Here is a 23,846-nt window from a genome sequence, read left to right as displayed (position 1 = left end):
AAGCACTTTTATGATGCCCTGAAGGCCATTTATGAGCCAAAAGACCTATGGTGTATCTCAAATATTTGGTGCTGATGGAGCCCCTTTGATTAGTAATATGGATATGATCCTAGAGAGATGAACTGTTCCCAACAGATGATCATCAATCAGTGCTGAAGCCATTTGCCTTTTACTTCAGGTTGAGGTCACTCCCTCTCTAAAAGCAGTTTCAGCTGAAAAAGAGGCTTTGATTGCCATTAAGCTCTTCTCCTCACCAAAGCACCTGATACTGATTCTGTTCCAGGTGAGATATACAAGATGGAGGACTCATTGCTTATACAAAAGCTGACTGAAATTGTCTGGGTTATATGGCAAGAGAAGGTTATTCCCCAGAAGTTTAAGGGTACCTCCACTATCCATATCTATAATGGTAAAGGAAATAGACTACCCTGTGATAGTCATAGATGGAGCTCTCTCTTTTAGTCATTGCTGACAAAATTCTTGCCAGACTCTTCTTTCACTTAGAAGATGGTCATCTACCTGAGAGTCATTGTGTCTTGAGAAAGGGCTGAGGAACAGTCAAGATGGTGTTTGCTGCTTGATAACTCCAGGAGAAATACCAGGAGCAGGACAGAGATCTAAATACAAACTTAACTCCCTTCCTCCTTACTCCCTATTGGTCATGTCTTGATAGTTTTTTCCCTTGCTCAAACCTTTCTGCAAACTAGACAGTATGAATATGAATAATTATGAACGTGTGTATATATCTGATGAGAGTTGTGATACTCCTTGATTATTCTTCTCCCAAATAGAGTTCAGTTCCATTGGACTGGCCACATTGTTGGAATGCTAATCATATGTTTGCCAAAAAGACTATTTTGTGGAAAATTCACACAAGTCAAGCACTTTCTTCTTGTCTCCCTCTATACTACTTAACTTGTGATCTCAATAGCTCCCAGGGATTCAATTATCATTTCTATACTGATGATAACTCAAATCTATTTATAATAATAATAATAATAATCACAACTGACATATAGTATTTTAAAGTTTACATACATCTCATTTGAGCCTTTAATAACCCTCTGAAGTAAATATTTACAAGAATTATACCCATTTGGGGGGGGCGGCTAGGTGGCACAGTGGATAGAGCACTGGCCCTGGAGTCAGGAGTACCTGAGTTCAAATCTGACCTCAGACACCTAATAATGACCTAGCTGTGTGGCCTTGGGCAAGCCACTTAACCCCATTGCCTTGCAAAAAACCTAAAAACAAAAAAAAAATAGTTGAGGGCCTCCAGCTAAAGTTTGTTAGAGCCATGCTGTAGAACCACCTTGTTTCCAGATGTTCCATCCCTTTTGTCCTCTTTCTTTGCCAGTACTTTCTTCATGCTTTTTCCATCTAGGAAAAGGAATCATAGCAAGAACCATTTCTCTTCTAACAACTTTGCTAATTCACATAAGTGATACTAGCTTCTTTCTGAGATCAAAAGAAATGTAGTAAATTGGAAAACAATTTTTCCAACTAGTATTTCTGACAAAGGACTCATTTCTAAAATATACAGAGAACTGAGTCAAATTTTCAAAAAAAAAGCAATTCCCCAATTGACAAATGGTCAAAGGACAACCAAAGGCAATTTACAGATGAAGAAATCAAAGCAATCCATACTCATATGAAAAATTGCTCTAAATCATTACTTATTAGAGAAATGAAAATTAAAGCATCTCTGAGATACCAATCTCAGACTGACCAATATGACCAGAAAGGACAATGATCAATGTTGGAAGGGATGTGGGAAATCTGGGACACTAATACATTGTTGATGGAACTATGAACTCATAGAACCTTTCTGGAGAGCAGTTTAGAATTGCACCCAAAGGGCAACAAAGATGTACATATCCTTTGATCCAGCAATATCACTACTGGGTCTATACCCTGAAGAGATGATGAAAAAAGGTAAAAACATCATTTGTAAATATATTCATAGTAGCCCTGTTGGAAATTAAGTAAATATCCTTCAGTTGGGGAATGGCATAACAAACTGTGGTATATGTATGTCATGGAACACTTCTGTTAGAAACCAGGACGGATGGGAATTCAGGGAAGCCTGGAAGAATTTGCCTGAACTGATGCTGAGTGAGATGAGCAGAACCAGAAAACATTGTACACCCTAACAGCAACATGGGAGTGATGATCAACCTTGATGGACTTGCTCATTCCATCAAGTGCAACAATCAGGGACAATTTTGGGCTATCTGCTATAGAGAATACCATCTGTATCCAGAGAAAGAATTGTGGAGTTTAAACAAAGACCAAAGACTATTACCTTTAACTTTGAAAAAAAAACCCTGTTATCTTATGTAATTTTGCTATCTCTTATACTTTATTTTTCTTCCATAAGCATGTGATTAGATCAGTGTATACCATGAAAACAATGTAAAGGCTAACAGACTGCCTTCTGTGGGGGTGGGGGGAGGGAAGCAAGATTAGGGGGGAAATTGTAAAACTCAAAATAAATAAAATCTTTCTTTAAAAAAAGAATTATATTCATATTAGAATTCAACAGTGAAATAGCCAGAAGTCCCTTAAAGATCATCAATAAATTTTATCAAAAGAAACTACTAATGACATTTAAAAGGAAACTTGTCTGCTATAATACTGTATTTGAATATCTCAGTTATGTAAAACTTTTTTTTTTGGTTTTTTCAAGGCAATGGGGTTAAGTGGCTTGCCCAAGGCCACACGGCTAGGTAATTATTAAGTGTCTGGGGCCGGATTTGAACCCAGGTACTGCTGACTCCAGGGCCGGTGCTTTATCCACTGCGCCACCTAGCCACCCGAATATCTCAGTTATGGAGAATAATTCAGCTATAGCATAATCAGTTTAACTTATGGCAGCAGTACCTCATCAAAACTTAACTGACTTAAGGAGGACCAGCTAAAGGATTATAGTTTTAAGCACTATGGCTCACTATAGCTTAAGTGAGATTTCCTTTTTCCTATTAAAAAAAAAAAAGCTCTTCTGTCCCTTATCACAGAAATCCTGACAATATTCAGCCTAAAACACCAATAATTTCTTTGAAAAGTCAAATTAAAAAAAAAAGTCAGATTAAAAGCTCTAGTCACATCTCAGAGAACATCTATCCAGATGCTAGATGATGCTCTTTCTACAGAGTTCCTTCTACATTTAAGAGATGGGGCAGGGGCAGCTAGGTGGCGTAGTGGATAAAGCACCGGCCCTGGAGTCAGGAGTACCTGGGTTCAAATCCGGCCCCAGACACTTAATAATTACCTAGCCGTGTGGCCTTGGGCAAGCCACTTAACCCCGTTTGCCTTGCAAAAACCTTTAAAAAAAAAAAGAAAGAGAGAGATAGGGCAGCTAGGTGCACAGTGGATAGAGCACTGGCCCTGGAGTCAAGAGGATAACCTGAGTTCAAAAAAATTTAAAAAAACAGATGATAAAACCTTTAAAGGGGAATAAATTTTGGATTAATATATCAGACAACCTTGTAGTAAAATATGGAACTTGCAATTTATTAAGCAACAAGGGGATAATGCCACCTTAAATAACATGAAATGAAGCTAATGCCTAGCATATTGGTAAAAAGTACTTTGAACACAGTAGGAGAAGAATGAGATGTCAAAAAACATAGCATCTTCAGACTTTTGGGTATTTTTTTAATATATTCACTTTGTTTCACTTGGTTTTTGATTACTTCTCAAAGTTGTAAGAATCAAATGAGATAATATTTATAAAATTCTTAAGAATGGAATCCATCCCAGAGACAGAGCTGATGGTATCTGAACACAGACTGAACACACTTTTTTTTCCTCTCACTTTATTTTTCTTGAGGTTTCTCTAGCTTTGTGGGAGTAGGGGAGATTCTGTTTGTTTTTACAATTAGCCTATTGCAGTGGTGTGAAAATAAACATATGTAAAATAATTTCCCAATGTTAAAGTGTTTTATAAATGCTAACCTTTATTATTATTTTGCAGTTTGTAACTTTTGTTTAGGCAATTGAGATGTTTGAGATGAAAAGAATTAGAGGAGAGGTCAAAGGAAGTTGATGCTTGATACAAAAAAATCAGATATAACTCAATTCACTTTTCCTTTTCTTGTTTACAATGAAAATAGTGTGCAATCACATTTTAAAATTTTCATTAAAGTATTCAATAAGGAATTTAAAAAGCTCATGTTGGAAAAGTTTCCTCGGGGCGGCTAGGTGGCGTAGTGGATAAAGCACCAGCCTTGAAGTCAGGAGTACCTGGGTTCAAATCCGGTCTCAGACACTTAATAATTACCTAGCTGTGTGGCCTTGGGCAAGCCACTTAACCCCATTTGCCTTGCAAAAAAAAAAAAGAAAGAAAGAAAGAAAGAAAGGAAAAGTTTCCTCAATGTATAGTATGTGTTCAAAAATAATCATTAAAGCATAGTTATTTTCTATCACCTGTTAGTTCTAGACCTTCTATGATTTTGTTAGCTGGATAACCAAAAAAGTACTTTCTGTGACATTTCACCTGTACATTTGCATAAATTACTAAGTTACAAGCTCTAGAAGACATAGACCAATTGAGTTAAAACTTTTCATGTCTCCCACAGTGACTTATACAAAACATGCTTATAATAATTATTCAGTATCTGTGTGGTGGTGGTCTTTTCATAGATTGAGTTTTTAAATATCCTCTGAATTTTATCCAGTAAATTTTATTAACCACCTATTATGTGTAAGGCACTATTGTAAGTACTAAAGAACATAGTTATGTAAGAATTCACAAACTAATGGAAAACATATCTTCCTTTAATTTTTAAAATTATGCATAAGTTTGAGTAGGGGAACAATTATATTTGATTAGATTTATTTTCACTTTGTTTATGTTATTCTTTCTAAATTTATTATACTTGTGCCTGGCAGGTATCTGTATGAAAGAATTGATGGAAGAGTCCGAGGAAATCTTCGACAGGCTGCCATAGATCGGTTTAGTAAACCTGATTCAGACAGATTTGTATTTCTTTTGTGCACTCGAGCTGGTGGACTGGGCATTAATTTAACTGCAGCTGATACATGCATCATTTTTGATTCTGACTGGAATCCTCAAAATGACCTCCAGGTAAATTCCATGATTAAGATGATTAAAGATTTTGAAAACATCAAATAAAATCTGTGAAATTTTGATCTCTTTTATGACTCTCATTTGCAACACAGATCCCTCTCTGTTTTTTTTAATTCCAAGAAATCTTTTTGCTACATGAGAGGTTTGAATTTTAATTTCATAATGATGACATTTAAATTTTTAATCCTACTTGACTATATTTTACTGATAAAAGGGGGCAGCTAGGTGGAGCACTGACTTTGGAGTCAGGAAGATGGAACTTTGAATCCAGCATCAGACACTTGCCACTTAACTAGCTGTATGTTCTTGGGAAAGTCACTTAACCCAAATTGTCTCACATCCAGGGTCATCTCCAGTTGTCCTAATTCATATCTGACCACTGGATCCAGATGACTGGAGGAGACATTGAGGCTGGTGACTTAGCACAGCACCCCTTCACTCAAATCCACTTCATGTGTTCGTCATGACATCACCTCCTTGATGTCATAGTCTTCTTGAATAATAAGGAACAATCATCATCATCAATTGATAAAAATATATCTTCAAAATTGAAGGGTGGCTCTTATGATATGAATAAATGATTTTTCATTATAGCAGTTTTCCTCAAAGTTTGTGTTGAAAATTTTTAGAACTTTTTTATACTTATATACCAGACAACATAGATAACTTTATATATTTACTCATTTTTACATAGCAATAATATTTTCCTTTTAGATGGGCCCAAGGATGGAATCTTCCCTGGGTTGGGGCTCTACCATAGCATCAGGCAGGACTTCCTAGGACTGTATAGTAAGCACTTATTTGGGCAGAAATCAGAAGCAACAAGTCAATAAGATACAGACTTTTGAGCCAATAGACCAAAATCAGGAAATCTTATTCAGAAATACAAATTACCACCAGAGATTTTTATAGCCCTGGCTTACATAGAAAGTGTCAATACCACAAAGACAGTTCTCAGTTCATCAGAGAATCCAAGACAATGTTCAGTGTTCAGCTTCTTATGGGTACACATGTGTTTTCATGCCTACAGCATGTAAGGGCCTTGCTTTCTAATTTTCCTTGAATTAGTTTTAGTTGAACAACCCTGCCATGTTGTGAATAGCCCTGCCCTTCATAGAGTTCTTTATTCAGAATTGGAGATCATTCAAACATTGACACTTTCTGCATCATGCCTGTCTCCTCCATGAACCTTTTGAATTTCATTGAAGATTCTCAAGGTTTGTTTCTCCTTCTCCTTCAGGCTCCTTTTGCTGACCCTTCCCACCAAGGAAGAGGGCTGATTGTTTGGTGCTGGCTCTGTCTACATATTGAAACTTAAGGGGCTAATTTCTCCTTCCTGGTCTTTATTTAGTTTTGAGTATACCAAAAATAATTGTAATATACTTAAGTCCCTTTCTGCCAAATCACAGAAAATCAAGAACATTAAAAAAGGATATTAAAAATGAACTTTCTGGGGGCAGCTAGGTGGCGTAGTGGATAGGGTACTGGCCCTGGAGTCAGGAGTACCTGAGTTCAAATCCGGCCTCAGACACTTAATAATTACCTAGCTGTGTGGCCTTGGGCAAGCCACTTAACACCATTTGCCTTGCAAAAAACCTCAAAAAAAATTTTTTTTTCTGGAAATGTAAAGGGAAGTTGACTTGAAATACAGGATGAAAAGATGGTTGGAAAATACATGTGTACTGCCAGATACAGAACCAAAAGCAAAACAGAAATTTTTTGTACATTTTGTGTTATAGTTGTTGAAACAATAAGAGATTTTAAAAGATTTAAATTTAAATAGAGGCAGTTACGAATTATTACGAATATGCCCTGTTTAATATTAATTTAAAAATAAGAGAAATTCATTTCTCTAATTTAGGGTAATAGGGTCATGATTACCTAAGTTCATAGTTGATCTAAAAATTAACCCTAGAGTGAATTACATCTAAATTTGTCATCATTTTCAATTGTTTTTCATCCTTCACAAAAGTTAACTCCTCACATATTAGGATAAATCCCTGTCCTTCCTCTCCCCACTACCCGCAGAGCTTTATTGAAATACATTAAAAGAATGACTAACAAGTGGTCATTAGGTAAAAAGATTTTAGTCAGAAATTTTTTAAGATTATGTGAAGATTCTTTATAGATTTTTAGAGACCATCAGCAAAGTTTATTCACAAGACTTTAAAATTAAATAATTAATTTAAAAATTTTTGAATTTGATAAAATGCTACTTTCTGTTTTACTGATAACAGGTCTTCAAAGATTTTATATAGTGTATATAATATAAACTTAAATTTTGACTTGTTGCTAATTGTTATTCAATAATTCAGTTTTTTCATTTTAGAGATCTACATAATTGACCAGTAAATTTCAATATAAATTATTTGCTTGGTTATCTGAAGTAACCATAAAGACAAAGCTTCCCTTTTCTCAAAATATTTTTCATTGTTAAATGTATTCTTTGAAGCTAAACTTTAACTTTTTTATTTTTCCTTTATTCCAAGGCTCAAGCTCGTTGTCACAGGATTGGTCAAAACAAAGCAGTCAAAGTCTACAGATTAATAACTCGTAACTCATATGAGAGAGAGATGTTCGACCGGGCAAGTCTGAAATTAGGTCTAGATAAGGCTGTGTTACAGAGCATGAGTGGAAGAGAAAATAGTGTTGGTGGTGTATGTAAATTTCCAATTTCTCTTGTTTCATTGGATTTATTTTATATGTTAGAACATATAAAAATGACTTACTTTGAGTATCACTTGTTATTACAACATACCACTTTTTTATGCCAAAATACTGCAAAGTTTCAAACTGTTTAGTTAATAATTAATTCTTCATTATCCAGTGTTTATGAACTATAAAAATATCTTCCTGATTGAAGAGTTCAATACTTTCTTTTCAAATATTTTCATTACTACAAATGAATAATATTGGAATTGGGCAATTTATTTAGTTAACTTTTATTCATTTTAATATCTGTTTTTTCTTTTTAATTACTCTTTTAGAAAATAATCTTAAATTATTCTAGTATTTCATATATACGACATTGACAATATGATAATGTAAAAGTTAAAGTTATTTACCATTGAGATTATTTTCTCATAAGTAATATCTTACACATCTTATAATATAGAGTATTAAAAACTTTTTCTGTTCCTTTGCCTGTTAATAAGACCAAATCTGAGTCATTCCAAACATATCTTAAAGATATTCAAGAATGCAGAGCTAGTAATCTTATGTAGTAATCCCTTAATAGGCCACACTTATGGGAAGATATTCCTTATATCCTAATCATAGAATTTAAGATTACCTTCCATTGTTTTCTTTGGAATAACCAGGAATACTGTCTACTTGTCTAGACTTTTTGAATCTTATGTTTACTCAGGAAAAAACACACATACATATATAAATTTTGCCTATAGATTCAGCAACTGTCTAAAAAGGAAATAGAAGATCTACTTCGAAGGGGTGCCTATGGTGCCATTATGGATGAAGAAGATGAGGGTTCTAAATTTTGTGAAGAAGATATTGATCAAATTTTACAGCGTCGCACAAAAACAATCACAATTGAATCAGAAGGAAGAGGTTCAACCTTTGCTAAGGTAGTAGTGAAAACCATTTTATAAAGATTTTGTTTAATGAAATTATTAACTTTTTGTTCATTTTTCCTTGTTGATTCAAAAGTTGCTAAGATCAGCTACTTAATACTTAAAACACTCATCTCAAAGTAGTATTTGGTAATTAAACTTTGTTTATCATATACATGACATTTGAAAATGTCTATATTTTGTATTTCTAAAAATTAATATAAAATACATTGCTCACATGCTATTAAGATTAAGTAGGAATGCCAACTGAAAAAACAACTTTATCAGAATAAAATAATTTTGAGATTGAAATAAAATTCAGAAATTAAAATTGTATTGGGTGAATATAAACTATTGATAATAATACAGGAAATTAATCTTAAGTAAATTTGTTACTGTGTACTTAGTTTTAAATTGTAGCTCCATTGTGCAGCAGATAGAGCACCAGGTCTAGAGTCAGGAAAGTCTTAAGTTCAAATTCAATCTCAGACTCTTAGTACATGTATGACCCTGGGGCAAGTCACTTAACCCCTGTGTGCTTCAATTTCCTATTTGTAAACCAAGGATAGTAACGGTACCTCTCTCCCAGGGTTGGTAAATATCCAATGCTGTAATCCTTGTAACTAGTTTAGCAGTGTCAGGAGCATGTTAGGTGCTATGTGTTTTAGCTGTTATTATTGTGGTGGTGGTGGTGGTGGTGGTGGTGGTGGTGGTGGTGGTGTCTTTAAATTTCAGAACTTTAACTTAGTATCTTATGATGAAGTGTAAGTATCTTTCCAGCTCTCACATTCTGAGAAGAAAATGGATAAGCTAGTATTAGTCTCTTCTTATTCTACAGATGTACATTTATGTATCATGCATTGATTAGAATAGTGTAGGGTTTTACAATTCTCTTTTTCCAAAGTCAAACTTGCCCAGCCTTCCTGAGGCAACTGGTCTAGTTAGAGGAGCCCCAGCTTCACTCATATTTGGTTCTGAACATCCTAAGTTGTACAGCCCTGAGCAAGGCATGTCCTTTCGAGGAGTTTCAGTGTTTTCATCTGGCAATTGGTGACTAATGCTGCCTGTTTTACAGAGTTGTGAGCAAAGTTCTTTGTAAACTTTAAAATTCTTTGTAATGTGTCTTATTATTTTATATCATTGAGTCCCATTGTCACCTTTCCCCTGCCTTCCTTCCTTTATTTTCATTATCTTCTCTTCCAAGAGACCTCCAGCTACATACAGTGCTCTTCATCCTTTCTTGAATTCCTCCATCTAGTCCCCACAATATGGGAAGTACAGATACTGCAGTCAGCATAGTAGGGTCATTAGTCCAAGTTGGAGTTTACTTGACTTTTAACATCCTTCAGAAATTCTTTTTTTATTAGATTTCCTTTTATTCATCACAGCTAGCTATCTGTACACTATTGAAAAACCATTTCCCATTTCCACAGTTGAGGTGTAAGCCAAAGGTGGGCAATTGAAAATCTGTGATTTCGTTGTTGTAGGGGATGTCTCTGGTGTAGAAAGTCCTCCACGAATCAGTCACTCTTTTGTAACTTGTACTTGTAGAGAGTTGTCTGAGGTACTCCTACTGTCCCATTACTTCTGTGTGTCAGAGGCATAATTTGGACTTCATTCTTCCTGACTCCAGAGCAGCCTTCTTCATAGCTCTGTATGCTCTAATACTGTTATGCATTCTTTGAAATGTTCATCAGCAAGTGTTTATTAAGCTTTTTCTATATTCTAAGAGTTTTACTAAGTGCTAGAGATAAAAAGACTAAAGTAAAACACTTCCTGCCCTCAGGTTATTTACATTTTAACAAGATAGACACAGACATAAGCCTTAGTCTTAAAAGTAATTATTATAATTTAATTTATATCTTATTATATTGAGGATTTATAGCTAGACAGAATCAGAGAACTTGGCTTATGTGATCACTTTAATATGCAGTCACTGTGTATATAAAGATGGGAAAACCAAAGTTCCAAATGTAGTCATTTTATTAATAAAGATGAGAAAATTAAAGTTCAAGAAGGTTGATTAACCTGTCAAAGATTATAAAAATTTCATCTAATGAATGAATTTGCATTGTGATTATAACGTAAAACCATATATGATATTGTAAAGCTTTTGATTTGATAACCATACATGATACCATATTGGATTTGTTTAAATGACAAAGTGATTCAAGTATGGTCTGATAGGTTGATCTGTGTTAATACTTAAATATTTAAATAATTGTATTCTTTTAAAACTTGATTGGGGTGCAGCTTGGTGGCGCAGTAGATAGAGCACCGGCCCTAGAGTCAGGAGTACCTGAGTTCAAATCCGGCCTCAGACACTTAATAATTACCTAGCTGTGTGGCCTTGGGCAAACCACTTAACCCCATTGCCTTGCAAATAACTTAAAAAAAAAAAACTTCATTGGAAAAAATGCCGAATAGAGACATAAGTTGTAATTTCTATCCCCTTTGCCCCAAGATTCAATTCCCTTCTAAAAACTTTAAAAAAATAATTTAAACAAGGAAAAAGAAAAATTGTTGTATATAAGAAGAGAGTTGAATCTACATATTCATTGATTAAAGACCTTTTCACTGGCAGTTAGAAAAACTAGAACTCAATAGGCTGCCCACCTTAGTTTGTTTATGCCCTCCCTCAGTAGTTATTCATGGAATAAGCACTCAGAAAATATTGACTGATTAAAATCATCTCTGCCTCTGGGGTGGCTCCTGATGAGATGGTCCCTGAAGTTAACTGGGGGTTTTTTTGTCTTTAGAAGGAATGTATACCTAACTCTCAATAGAAGATATTTTTCAAGAGAAGGGGAACTAATTTTTAGAATAAATTTTCAACTTATGTACTTTTGTCTTCAATGAATAAAATTTAAATATGATCTTATAAAAATCAAAAGTGCTTCTTATAAAATAGCAAGCTATTCAGGCATTTTCATTATCCAGACATCTAAAACTTAAAACTTCACTTATAACTGAATATCTATCACCTGTGCCTTATTTTGATTTTTTTTTGTTTTTGTCCCTTAAATATTTGTAAAAACCTGTATTTTTATAAGGATATGCAATCAGGAAATTTAAAAAAAAACCAGAATATTTTCCTGCTTTTAACTTCTGGTGTGGAGGGAGGGGAACCTATAAATGCTTGATTTAAAACAAATCTAAATATGAAACAATATGGGGCTTGCTGCAGATTGCTTATTTAAAAGGGCCATTCTATGAAAACACATGGCCCCTACTATCTTTCTGCTACTTTCTGTTGTAGGAAGATGGATTTCACCATTTAAAGGTCTTCTCTTGCAAATAATAAAGGGATTTAATGATTGAAGGATTGCATTTAAAGAAATATGATTTATTGGGAGCTAGGATATTAGAATTTAACATTTGGAAGCAGTCGGTAAACCAGTACTTGATGACATCTTCCACTTATCACAACAGGTATTTTAATTTCTGTAGGCTTTATCCATTGTTATGGTCCTAGAGAATTTTTTGAATTTCTAAAATTAAGATATGTGTCAGTTAACAAGATAATTCCCTGGGTTAGTTAAAAGACTTAAATTTGCTTAACTGAAAAATAAATCTATTGATCCTCTCATAGTATACATATCATTATATATGGATTTGCATAAAATCCATTTAATCTAAATTGTAATATTGAGTTTCCCTTGAGAAATTTCTGTTTCATCTTGCAATATTATATCTAACAGGAAAATAAGAGAAATTAGAACTTGTGATGTGAGCACTTTTATATGAGCAACCAGACAGTAATATGTTTTAAAATGTTGATTGTTTTATTTGAACTACAGTGTTAACTTTCATGGTAGCTCTTCATGTTAAATGGTCCGAAATCATTTAATTCAAATGATCATTTACTAAGATTGCTGAGTCTTAAGTGACATATGTCATTGAAAATTCAATATGAAATAAAATCCCCTAAGATGCATTCAGTGCACTTGTTTCTTGACTCAAAAAAATTCTGAGATGTGCATTTTAAAAAAATCTGCAGATATTGATGTGTATATCTTCAGTCATTAAACTAGAAATTCATTTCAGACTTAACAAGGTGAAGTCCTTATTAAATATTCAAGTTATTACTTATTTGCAGTAGTAATTATGGTACCATTTGTGGTAGTTGGCCAACTTCAAAACATTCATTATATTATGGAGAGTTTTCATCTTTTCCAGATGTCTATTTGAACACAAAATGATGATGTCATTTTAGCCATGCTTTATATTTTTAAACTAGTACGACTATAAGTTAGGATTATATATACATATAAAAAAACAGTTTTAGCTATCATTTTTTAAAATAGAACTTTTGCATAGTCCTTTATTGTTGATTTCTTTTCTAATAAGTTCAACAACATGTTTATTAAATGTAGACAACACTGTTATAGTCACTGGAAATAGCTTGAAAGTTCAATAATGCCTGTTTGATCAAAATCCATGTTTCTCTTATTTCATTTTCATGGTTGAATCTATTAACAATATGCATAGTTTTCCAAGACCTCTTACTAAAGATGATAATTACAATAACTAGGTCCTGAAGCTCATAAGAACACTAAAAGAATAGACTTGTCAATTTTAGAGCAAACAGTATTATGTATACAAGGTTAGATTTCAGCAAAAGGTTTTTCTTTAGATTATGATTTTGTTCATCCTAGCTTCCTAAATGTGAAACATGCTTAAACTCCATTAGGAGATATAAAATTTTTTTTAATTTTTTTTATAAAATTTTAAAAAGACTTCAAATCAGGGCAGCTAGGTGGTGCTGTGGATAGAGCACCAGCCCTGGAGTCAGTAGGACCTGAGTTCAAATCCAGCCTTGGACCCTTAATAATTACCCAGCTGTGTGACCTTGGGCAAGTCATTTAACCCCATTGACTTGCAAAAAAAATAACCAAAAAGTCTTAGTATCTTTAAATTGTATCTGTTGAAATTAGGCATCATGAAAATAGATTGCAAATTTAAAATATATTCTCCTTTTAATATCATCTTATGGAAGTATCCTTTTAACAATATTGCCACAAGAGTTGGAATATTTTTGGCATTCTTTTGTTCTAATGTCTAAATGAAAGCAGACTGTCCATTTCTTGCAATTATTCTAAATCATGAATTACTTGTTCTTATATTGAGAAGGTATAAATTATAATAGAAATTGCTATCCTACTCTTTGTATCACTGTACTAACACAAAGTCCTGTCATATTCAGAAAAGAAATACAATAACAGTCTTCAATTTTATTTTATTTACTATATGGCTTTTTTTCCCCACAAAGTTTGCCTTAAAGTTGTGAAAATAAGGTATGATTTTAACTGTGATTGATGGTTGTGAAGTGTAAGGGAATTTAACTGTTTCTTGTATTAATTTTTTTCCCTTCATCAGTTAGTATTTTGAGTAAACTATCATAGATGGATCCCTATCTCATGCTTACTAGAGAAAGTATTGTATTCTTGCTTTACACAGTTAGAGCCATCCAGTAGTATTAGTGTAAAACAATTACCTAAATTGGTGGCTAAACCCTCTACCTTAAGCAGAACTTGTACTTTGCCCTGAGTAGTGGTGAATTTTGGTATCCAAGATGAACCTGAGGAGATTTTGTTTAAATATATATTATAAAAATTAAGCATCTGTATTAATAGTTAAAAGTTGTCATTATGTATTTCAGGCAAGTTTTGTGGCTTCTGGAAACCGTACTGATATTTCCTTAGATGATCCCAACTTCTGGCAGAAATGGGCAAAGAAAGCAGAAATTGATATAGATGCCATCAGTGGCAGAGTAAGTATTCCCTTTCCTCCATAAAGTTATTCTTCTTAAATTATAGTACCTTGAGATAATTAAATTTTTAGTTCAATTTATTTTTGCATAAATATTATGGAAAGTTCATTTCCATTTCCCCAGATTAAGGCTTAGCTTAATGCCTCACCATAATATAGAAATAATCCTGACTTCTTAAAGGCTTTGCTAGGAGAGTATAATGTCTGGCAGATCCTACCTAGTAAGCTCTTAAGACTTTTATTATGGACTTGGTAAAAGAATAATTTCTGTTATCCAAGGAATAATTTAGTTAAGCTAAGGTTGGCACACAGGTGATGTTTTGAGGTATGGTTTTAGAGGGACAGGGAGGCAGGGCAGCAACTCATAAAGATCATTCAATTAAAAACCCATAACATACAAAATAGCATGCTTGTCATTGGGGATATAATCTCTGCTCTAAAAAATTTGCATTTTTATAGGGCAATACCATACATTAAAGAATTAAGTTAAATACAAGAGGAGAAAAGCATCAACAATTGAGAGGACCAGGGTTACCTGACCTAAGTTTTTTTTTTAAAAAAAGATAAGATTTCTGTGGAGTGGGGGGAAAGAATATATTGCAAGTGTGGGAGGTGGCAAATTGTAATATCCAAAGATGCCTGCCTTGTGTTTTGGAATATAGAGTATAGGAAATAAGAATGGAAAGGTAATAGACCACTAAAGGTTTTGAACAAGGGATGTTTCAGATTTGTGTTTTAAAAGGAAGATAATTTTGGCACCTATGTGAAGGCTAAGTTGAAGAGGGAAAAAACAGTTAGATGCTATTACAAGTGAGAAATGATTAGGACCTGAATTAGGGTGGGGGCCATAGCAACAAAAGAAATCAACCTAACTTGTTAGCTGTTTGGAAATGGATGGGGTAGGAAGAGAAGGAATATGAAGAAGAGTAGTTCAGTATGACACTGAGATTACAACCATCCTCTTGTGAAAAAACTACCCACACCAAGAATTTTTCTTTTTAAATTTGAAATACTGAAGTAAAATAATGGTTGCAGAAAGATAACTTGTAAATTTAAATTCTACTTTTACTAAAGCTAGGCATTATATTTTCTGAAAAATAAAATAATAATTTTCTGTAAAATCTAACTCATCTTAGAATAGGGACTAGACTTAGGATTTTATTACCATAATACCTTCTCCTAAGTTAGGATATTTCAACCATTCTCTGATCAGCACTTTGTCTACAATTTATAGTGTTAAAGAGTTACTTAAACAGCAATAGGTTAAATGACTTACCCAGAATTACACAACCATTATGTGCCAAAGGTAGAAGAGATCAATGTGGTCTTACTGGCTTTCAGGCCACTTCTCACTTTACTAAAGACTTCCATTTCATCCAGAATTTGCTTCCTTTTCTCATTACTCATATCTTGGTTATAATTCTTTGTGCTACTGTTGAAACTTTCCATTAATGAAATTGCAAGAATGTAGAAGAGGAATAAAATTTGCCTAGAGAGGTGCTTTAGATTTTCCCTTCTTTCCTCCTTGGTTCTAGAGTCAGGAATGATAAGAGGAGGAAGGATAGAATTGAACTTGTGGGATTTGAGGCTTGTCAGTTATTTTTCATACTTTTCCAAAAATTTTGAGTCCAAATGAGCTGATCCATCTTCTAGTTATTGGGTTATTCCTAGCTTTGGTCAAAAATAATTTGATATCCATTATGCATAATTCAGGAATCCCTAAAAATTTGAATATTTAAACAGAAAATCTACTGCTGACAAATCATATGTAACAATTTTTTAAATAGAAAAACATACATGATAATGTGTTTAATTTTATAGAACAGCTTAGTTATTGATACACCAAGGATTAGAAAACAAACAAGACCCTTTAGCGCCACAAAAGATGAATTGGCTGAATTGTCTGAAGTTGAAAGCGAAGGAGATGATAAACCCAAACTTCGTAGACCATGTGACCGTTCCAGTGGCTATGGAAGGACAGAATGCTTTCGCGTGGAGAAAAATCTGCTAGTTTATGGGTAAAAAATATTATTCTTTAAGTCTTCCATTATCAAATAGTACATGCACTAGTACGTTTTATTTTGAGTAACATCGATAAAATTTGTTAGAACATCTGTGCTTTATAACTTAATATGTTAATGTTGAATTGTCTAAATAGTTGAACATATCCACAAAGTATAAGTAAAATGCAACTATCTAATTCAGGTTATACTTGATATACTTCAAGGTAGAAAATTTATTATTCACAGTTTTAAATGGCACAGGAAATTATATCATAAATCTATGACAAGAAAAGAAATTTTTTCCTGGCACATTGTAACTTTATTTTAATAAGCTGACCAAATATTTGCATTTATTTGTAATTACAATTATTTATTTGCTTATAGTGTTTATTTACAATTTATTTGTGAAATTTTTTTTTTAATTAGAATTTAACAATATATTGATGTGTATTTGGATCAGGTGGGGTCGATGGAGAGAGATTCTAGCTCATGGCCGATTTAAAAGACAATTAAATGAACAAGATGTGGAGATCATTTGCCGAGCCCTTTTAGCATATTGCCTTGTCCACTACCGAGGAGATGAGAAGATTAAGGGTTTCATATGGGATCTCATTACCCCGACAGAGGATGGACAGACAAGAGAATTGCAAAATCATCTAGGTAAAGAGCATGCCTTTTTAATAGGACAAACTAAATAAGTTTAAAAAATAAAACTCTAAGGGGCGGCTAGGTGGCATAGTGGATAAAAGCACCGGCCTTGGAGTCAGGAGTACCTGGGTTCAAATCCGGTCTCAGACACTTAATAATTACCTAGCTGTGTGGCCTTGGGCAAGCCACTTAACCCCGTTTGCCTTGCAAAAATAAAATAAAATAAAACTCCTATAAAAATGGTTTAGTGCAAAAAAAAAATGTAGGAATTGGTTACTGAGTATACTTTAACACCACTTAACTGTTGTGATCTTAGCTTACTCATACTCATCTTTGTGCTTCAGTTGCTCTTTGAGAATTATTGTTCATCTTCCAATCAATTTGCATGTTATTGTAAATAATTGATCATATGAAGTAAATGAATTCACATTTTGGAAAGTTCTTTTGTCTTCAAATAAGACAATTAGATAATCAGTTAACAGCATTAAGAGTTATGAATTGATTTTATCAGTTTCATTTTAGTTTGTTTGGTTTTTTTTCGCAAGGCAAATCGGGTTAAGTGGCTTGCCCAAGGCCACACAGCTAGGTAATTATTAAGTGTCTGAGACCGGATTTGAACCCAGGTACTCCTGACTTCAAGGCCGGTGCTTTATCCACCACGCCACCTAGCCGCCCCTAGTTTCATTTTAAAAAGCAGCATTCCATTCTCTTAAACTCTGCCACTAATTTGTCTTTATAAATAGTTAACAAGAAAAATCAAACTTTATAGTTTTACTTTATAATTTCTGAATATTTTGAGCAAATAAAATTATAAGTAAGATTTTATGATAAATACCTTTAGTTCTTGTGATGCATGGTAAAAACAAAACATTTCAATTCATACACAGCAAAATAAAGAACAGAGTTTCTGTGTTGCCTTCAAAAACAATGATGTACTTCAAATTTGACTGTGAAAAAGTCCTATCACATTTTCAAATATTAAAGAAGATAATATTTTTCTCTGTAATTATCCTACATACAGATTTTTTTTTTTGCAAGGCAAACGGGGTTAAGTGGCTTGCCCAAGGCCACACAGCTAGGTAATTATTAAGTGTCTGAGACCAGACCTGAACCCAGGTACTCCTGACTCCAGGGCCCGTGCATTATCCACTACGCCACCTAGCCACCCCTACATATAGATTTAAGAATGTCTATTCTGTACTAATTCTTGTCTATATCAGTTAGTAAAAAAGACTTTTCAGAACAAAGAATGTGATTTTTTTTTCTTATTTTGCTTTCATAGTATATATATAGAGTATTCCCATAATGTTGTAACCATTCAGGTAACTAATGAGCTTTAATAAAGATTGAGTGAATGAATGAATGAATGAAATTGCCAGAATTAATGACTCTCTGGCAATCTAACAAGTCTAAGTTATTGAAATAACTGGAAGTTATCAGTTTAAACCACTTAAAAATCTGAACAATAACTTGTACCAAAAAAACCTACCAAGTTAATTTAATTATCCAGCAACCAGTTATTCAGTTTGATTCTTTCAACTATCTATGGTACTTCCCTGCTACGTTGTTTTAGCTGTCTCTATAAGTGTATATTTATTTATCCAAAATTACTTTGACCCCATTTATTATGGCTTTCCCTGTCCAATTACCTACCTAGTAGTGTTTAGAAGACTCATCACCAAATGTCTGGCTGCCAACTGCTGAATTTTTTTTCAATCACAGCATTTCTTAAAGACCATCAGTAAAGGTATGCAAGGGTTGTCATGGAGGGAGCATCCATATTATTGAATTCCTTGACATTTCCAATTATTTAAATAAGCAGTTAGAACATAAGCAGTGCTTCCTTGAAGCTTATGGATTATCAGCAATAATTAACCAACTGGTAGCCAATGATCCTGGTTGGGGTACTGAATATGTTACTCTATCTAATATGTTTCTCTATCTAGAACATGGTGATGTTATTTATACCCTATCTCTCAGGTATACAGTAGCTTTATCAAGCATGTGAAGGCACTCCAAGCCAATGTTAGCCAAGAATGGAAACATTCTTTAATGAGACCAAATAAAATTGTTGCTAGTTTTTGAAGAAATGAGTAAATTGAGTATATTTGATATTTTACTTGAAACCCAGAATAAAGATATTTCAGTTGTAGGCTTTGACTTAGGTTTATCGACCCACAGTAGTGTACAACTTGAAAAGTGTATCACCTATATAATCTAAATTTGTACCTTCAGGCTAAAGTCTAAGAACTATCTCTTAAGATCTTGAAGAATTTTCAGCATTCTATACACAGATTTCATATATTTTCTTGGAATTTTTAAGTTGAGAATATATTTTAAATTATGGTATTTCTACAAACTATCAATTACTCCAGATTCTTTTTTCTCATTTTTTTTTTGTAGGCCTGTCAGCTCCTGTTCCCAGGGGCCGAAAAGGAAAGAAAGTGAAAACTCAAGCGAGTACATTTGATATCCATAAAGCGGAATGGCTTCGGAAATATAATCCTGAACATTTGCTACAAGATGAAGGCTATAAAAAACACATAAAACATCACTGTAATAAGTAGGTAGCATTCTATTTCAAACTTTTTTTTAAAAAATCCAATTTTTTTTTTCTGTTTTTACAAATGAAGTGCCTCATAAAATTTTAGTCCATGGTGAAGAAATTACATGGCTTAGTGAGTACTTGTAACTTGACCAAAGAATTATTTTCTAATCTTACCAAGTGCCATCAGGCAAATCACTGGACAGTATCATATATCTTAAGTCCCCCTAATTTGCTGTATAATCTTAAAAATTAAATACTTACATTCCTCAGCAACACAGAGATATGTTACAGTATGGAGAGACATTTAATTAAAAGTAGATGTTATCAGTTATTTTATTCTTTATCTTATAATGAAAAGGTCACAGGTCTCCTTAATTTTTATACAGATAACTGTTCTTTTAATTATAATAGAACTTTTTAGAAATATACCTAATAGGAAGCTAGATAGTCTTGACATATCTGTACTTTTTGTTTTTAGGGTTTTGCTTCGAGTACGGATGCTGTATTATTTAAAACAAGAAGTTATTGGTAATGAGTTCCAGAAAGTATTTGATGGAGTTGAAGCAAGGTGAATTAAATGAATCTTTCATAGTTTTTATTTAAGTGGGTAGATGTGATTTTGAAGCTTTTAATTTTTTGAAAAATAGAAGATGACACGAAAATTTCAGCATGTGTCACTTGCTAAAATAAAATGTATTGCATAACTTTAGAATTCTATTAAATCACAAATTAGTCCTAAAAAACAAGATTAATCATATTTACAGAATTTTTTTCTTAATCTTTCCTCTTATACTGCAGCAATAGGTGGGTTTCAACAAAGAATCCTCTAATATGAAAATAGATCCTACAGTTACATAGTAAATCATTTGATTGGTATTAGTTAAGACAGGTACAATCATTCAGGCTTTTATAATCCCCTATTAAAGGAACACCTGTCTTGTGAACTGTCCTTATAAACTATGGTTTACATATTTATTTCTCTGCCCACATTCCTTCTCTCTCTCTCTCTCTCTCTCTCTCTCTCTCTCTCTCTCCTCCCCCTCTCTCTCCCTCCCTCCCTCCCTCTCCCCCACCCCTTCCCCAAAAGGATTCTATAAGTTAACCAATACTGGGAAAACATAGGATCCTATCATGCATCCCTCTATACATGGTAGGCACTTGATATTTACCGAATTCAATTGAATATAATTCCTTTTGTGTTTTTTTTTAAGTTTTGTGTTTTCTTTGGTGCTATCTTTACTCTATCTGATGACTAACTATTAATTATGTTACCTTGAATCAAATCACTTAAACACTGAGCCTCAGTTTCCTTGTCTTATTAAATGAAGATGTTGGACTAGATAATTTCAAAAATTATCTAGCTGGCTTTAAAGTGATGTTTCTGTTTTTCATAGGGACTTGTCCCTGATGTTGTTTGTAAGTGAGAACAAATTCACTTGACCTCAGTTTACTTTAACATAAATTTTCTTACAAGATCTGATCAAGGATGGATACCTATGTTGAATGAAGCATCTAGATGGCACAATGAATAAAGTGCTAGACTCAGTCTAGAAGACCTAAATTCAATCCTGCATCTGATACTTACTAGCTAGGTAGTCCTTGGCAATTTGCTTAACCTCTATCTCTCACAGTTTCTTCATTTATAAATTGACCTGATAACAGCACCTATTTCACCATATTGTTGTGAGAATATATATATTTATTTGTAAAAAATCTTTGCACACCTTAAAGCACAAGTATAGATGTTAGCCATTTTTAATCATTTTCAGAACATAAGTATAAACTCTTGAAATTAAACACACAACTCAGGAAACCTATTAAAATAATATAACAAATATGACTTAAATCCATCACCATTTTAGATCACTATTGAAAAAAAGACTTTTAAAATATATCAGGAATTACTTTTCTTAGTAAAGTCCTATTATAGTGCTCATTCTAATCATAGTCCTCTGATTGCAAATTAAATATCTTCTTCCTCTGACTTGTAATCAAGTCTGTTACTCTTTTGATGATTATTATATTTTAGTGACATTGATGTTTGGGTCCCTGAGCCAGACCATTCTGAAGTCCCTGCTGAGTGGTGGGATCTTGATGCCGATAAATCTCTCCTTATTGGAGTTTTTAAACATGGTAAGTAAGAGGGCAGAGTGATGTTGGGCCTTTTCTTTTTATAATGAAATACAAGTAGTCCTTAATATATGTTACTTCATTTAGAACATTTTATTGATTACAGCTAGAGATACTTACAGAAAAGAATGAACAAACTTTCAACCTCTTACTCTCAAGACTTTCTCTTATGCTTTTATCTCCCAGCCCCATCTTTAGGAGAAACCTCTTGGATTCTAGGCCTCAAGTGGTGCCCTTCTCCTTTGGATCTCTTAAATTTACAAAATGTTTATAATTGGTTTACCATTGCTTAATTGGTGTGTGTGTGTGTGTGTGCGCACATGCATTTAATAAAACTTTATTAGAATGTATGTGTAAATAATTTATACTTGATTCAAATGATTTTGGTCACTTCTATAAAAGATTAGACATTTCAGACCAAAATACAACCACACATGTCTAAAGCTTTAGAAGTCTGTATTGGCCAAGATCAAAAATGTAGCCTTCTATTAACATTGTAGCCTTTTTCTAACTTCCATGCAAGTGACTCAGAGTCATTTACATATCTCAGCCTTTATTCCTTGTTTTACCTATAGTCCCACTTTGCTTTTTGTCTACTATAGGTTTCTTCCTCAGTGTTTTGACTTTTCAATTTCAGCATATACACAACTTTTAAGGAAAATCTGATCTCTCTTTCAATGCCATAGAGATTGTGTTGTAGTAGAAAGAACATTGAATTCAAGTCAGGAAACCTGCATTCAAATCTCCCCCTCTATAATTTCATATTTGTATGACCCAGAAAAAGTTATAGTCCTCCTCAGTCTCATTTTTCTCATGTGCAAAATAGAGGTAATAATACCTACACTTTATAGCTCATGACAATGTGAGGAGAGAAATTTGTAAAATCTAAAGCCTTATTAAGCTTGAAATATTCCCCATTTCCTTAGATGGTATCATCATTCTCTAAGATCGCTAGTTTAAAACTTCAGCATTATCCTTAATTTCTGTGCCTCTGGCATCACTCACATCCTCAGATCTTATCCTATTGATTCTGTTTACTCCATCTCTTGAATTTGTTCCCTCTTTCTACTGCCACCAACCTAGTTCATCTTTTTACTACTTCACAAGGCCATTTGGAATGTTTTTTGTTACCTTAAAGAATTATATAAACATGAATTGTTACTTTTAATCTTTTAATAACTCCATCCCCAGAATAGGTTACCATGCCTCTGGGTGTTTACTCTTTTCAGAATTATCTTACTAATTCACAACCTTAATTATGTGCTTCCCTTCCATCTACAAAATAACTGCCATCAAAATCCCTTTACACTTTGACCCCAACCTTTCCAGTCTTAAATTCATTTTGTATATTTCAAATCATGCTGTTCTGCCTATTTATGCATCCATTTTGTTCCTACTTAATACCTAGAATTCCCTTCTTCCCATTCTCTGTCATTAACACCTTCCAGAATGAATTAGGATGGCTTTTTTTCCCCATGAAATCTATTCTGGTCCATCTCAGCAGAAATTATTTCACTCTTCTTAATTGTCAGAGCTCTCCATACTTCTAATTAAGTTGCTTGAGGATAGGACTATTCATCTTTTTATCCCCATCTATCAGAAATTTGTTGTTGTTCATTTGTTTCAGTTGTGTCTTTTTGTGATCCCATTTGGGGTTTTCTCAACAAAGATAATGGAAATGGAAATGCCATTTCCTTCTCCAGCTCATTATACAGATGAGGAACTGAGGCCAACAGAGTTAAGCGACTTGCTCAGGGTCACAAAGCTATAAGTGTCTGAGGCCAAAAGCTGCCTAGCTGCTGCATTAGAATACTTATAAACAAGAATTTCTTTTGAATTTGAATTGTTTTCCATGAAAAAAATTCACAATCATAGGATCTTAAATGGAAGGGAATGTGACTACACAGAAAATAGTCATTGCTTGGCTACCTCTAACAAGGAGAATTCCTCTATCCTATGAAGCAATTCATTCATTCCTCTTTTAAGTAGCTCAATTTTAGGAACTTTTCCTTACAGAAAATCTAGATTTACTTTTTGCAGCTTTTATCCAGTTCTGCCCTCTGGGTCCAGCTAAATAGGTCAAA

The 23,846-nt window shown here is 33.5% G+C and overlaps 1 protein-coding gene across 12 annotated transcripts in view; it reads left to right on the top strand.

The window, feature by feature from the left end:
• Window positions 1–23,846, top strand: part of CHD9 (chromodomain helicase DNA binding protein 9) — a 243,152-nt gene that overhangs the window by 172,563 nt on the left and 46,743 nt on the right. For all 12 annotated transcript variants that reach the window (XM_074211328.1, XM_074211330.1, XM_074211329.1 and 9 more), the window contains 9 exons: window positions 4,894–5,089; window positions 7,582–7,749; window positions 8,497–8,676; window positions 14,324–14,434; window positions 16,255–16,451; window positions 16,897–17,096; window positions 19,488–19,647; window positions 20,111–20,200; window positions 21,662–21,765. In XM_074211328.1, the coding sequence (XP_074067429.1) occupies window positions 4,894–5,089; window positions 7,582–7,749; window positions 8,497–8,676; window positions 14,324–14,434; window positions 16,255–16,451; window positions 16,897–17,096; window positions 19,488–19,647; window positions 20,111–20,200; window positions 21,662–21,765 (1,406 nt within the window). The remainder of the gene's footprint in view (window positions 1–4,893; window positions 5,090–7,581; window positions 7,750–8,496; window positions 8,677–14,323; window positions 14,435–16,254; window positions 16,452–16,896; window positions 17,097–19,487; window positions 19,648–20,110; window positions 20,201–21,661; window positions 21,766–23,846) is intronic.

Source organism: Macrotis lagotis, chromosome 1 (assembly GCF_037893015.1).
Source record: "Macrotis lagotis isolate mMagLag1 chromosome 1, bilby.v1.9.chrom.fasta, whole genome shotgun sequence".
In the NCBI taxonomy this organism is placed as follows: Eukaryota; Metazoa; Chordata; class Mammalia; order Peramelemorphia; family Peramelidae; genus Macrotis; species Macrotis lagotis.
This window is presented reverse-complemented; position numbering and strand designations above follow the sequence as displayed.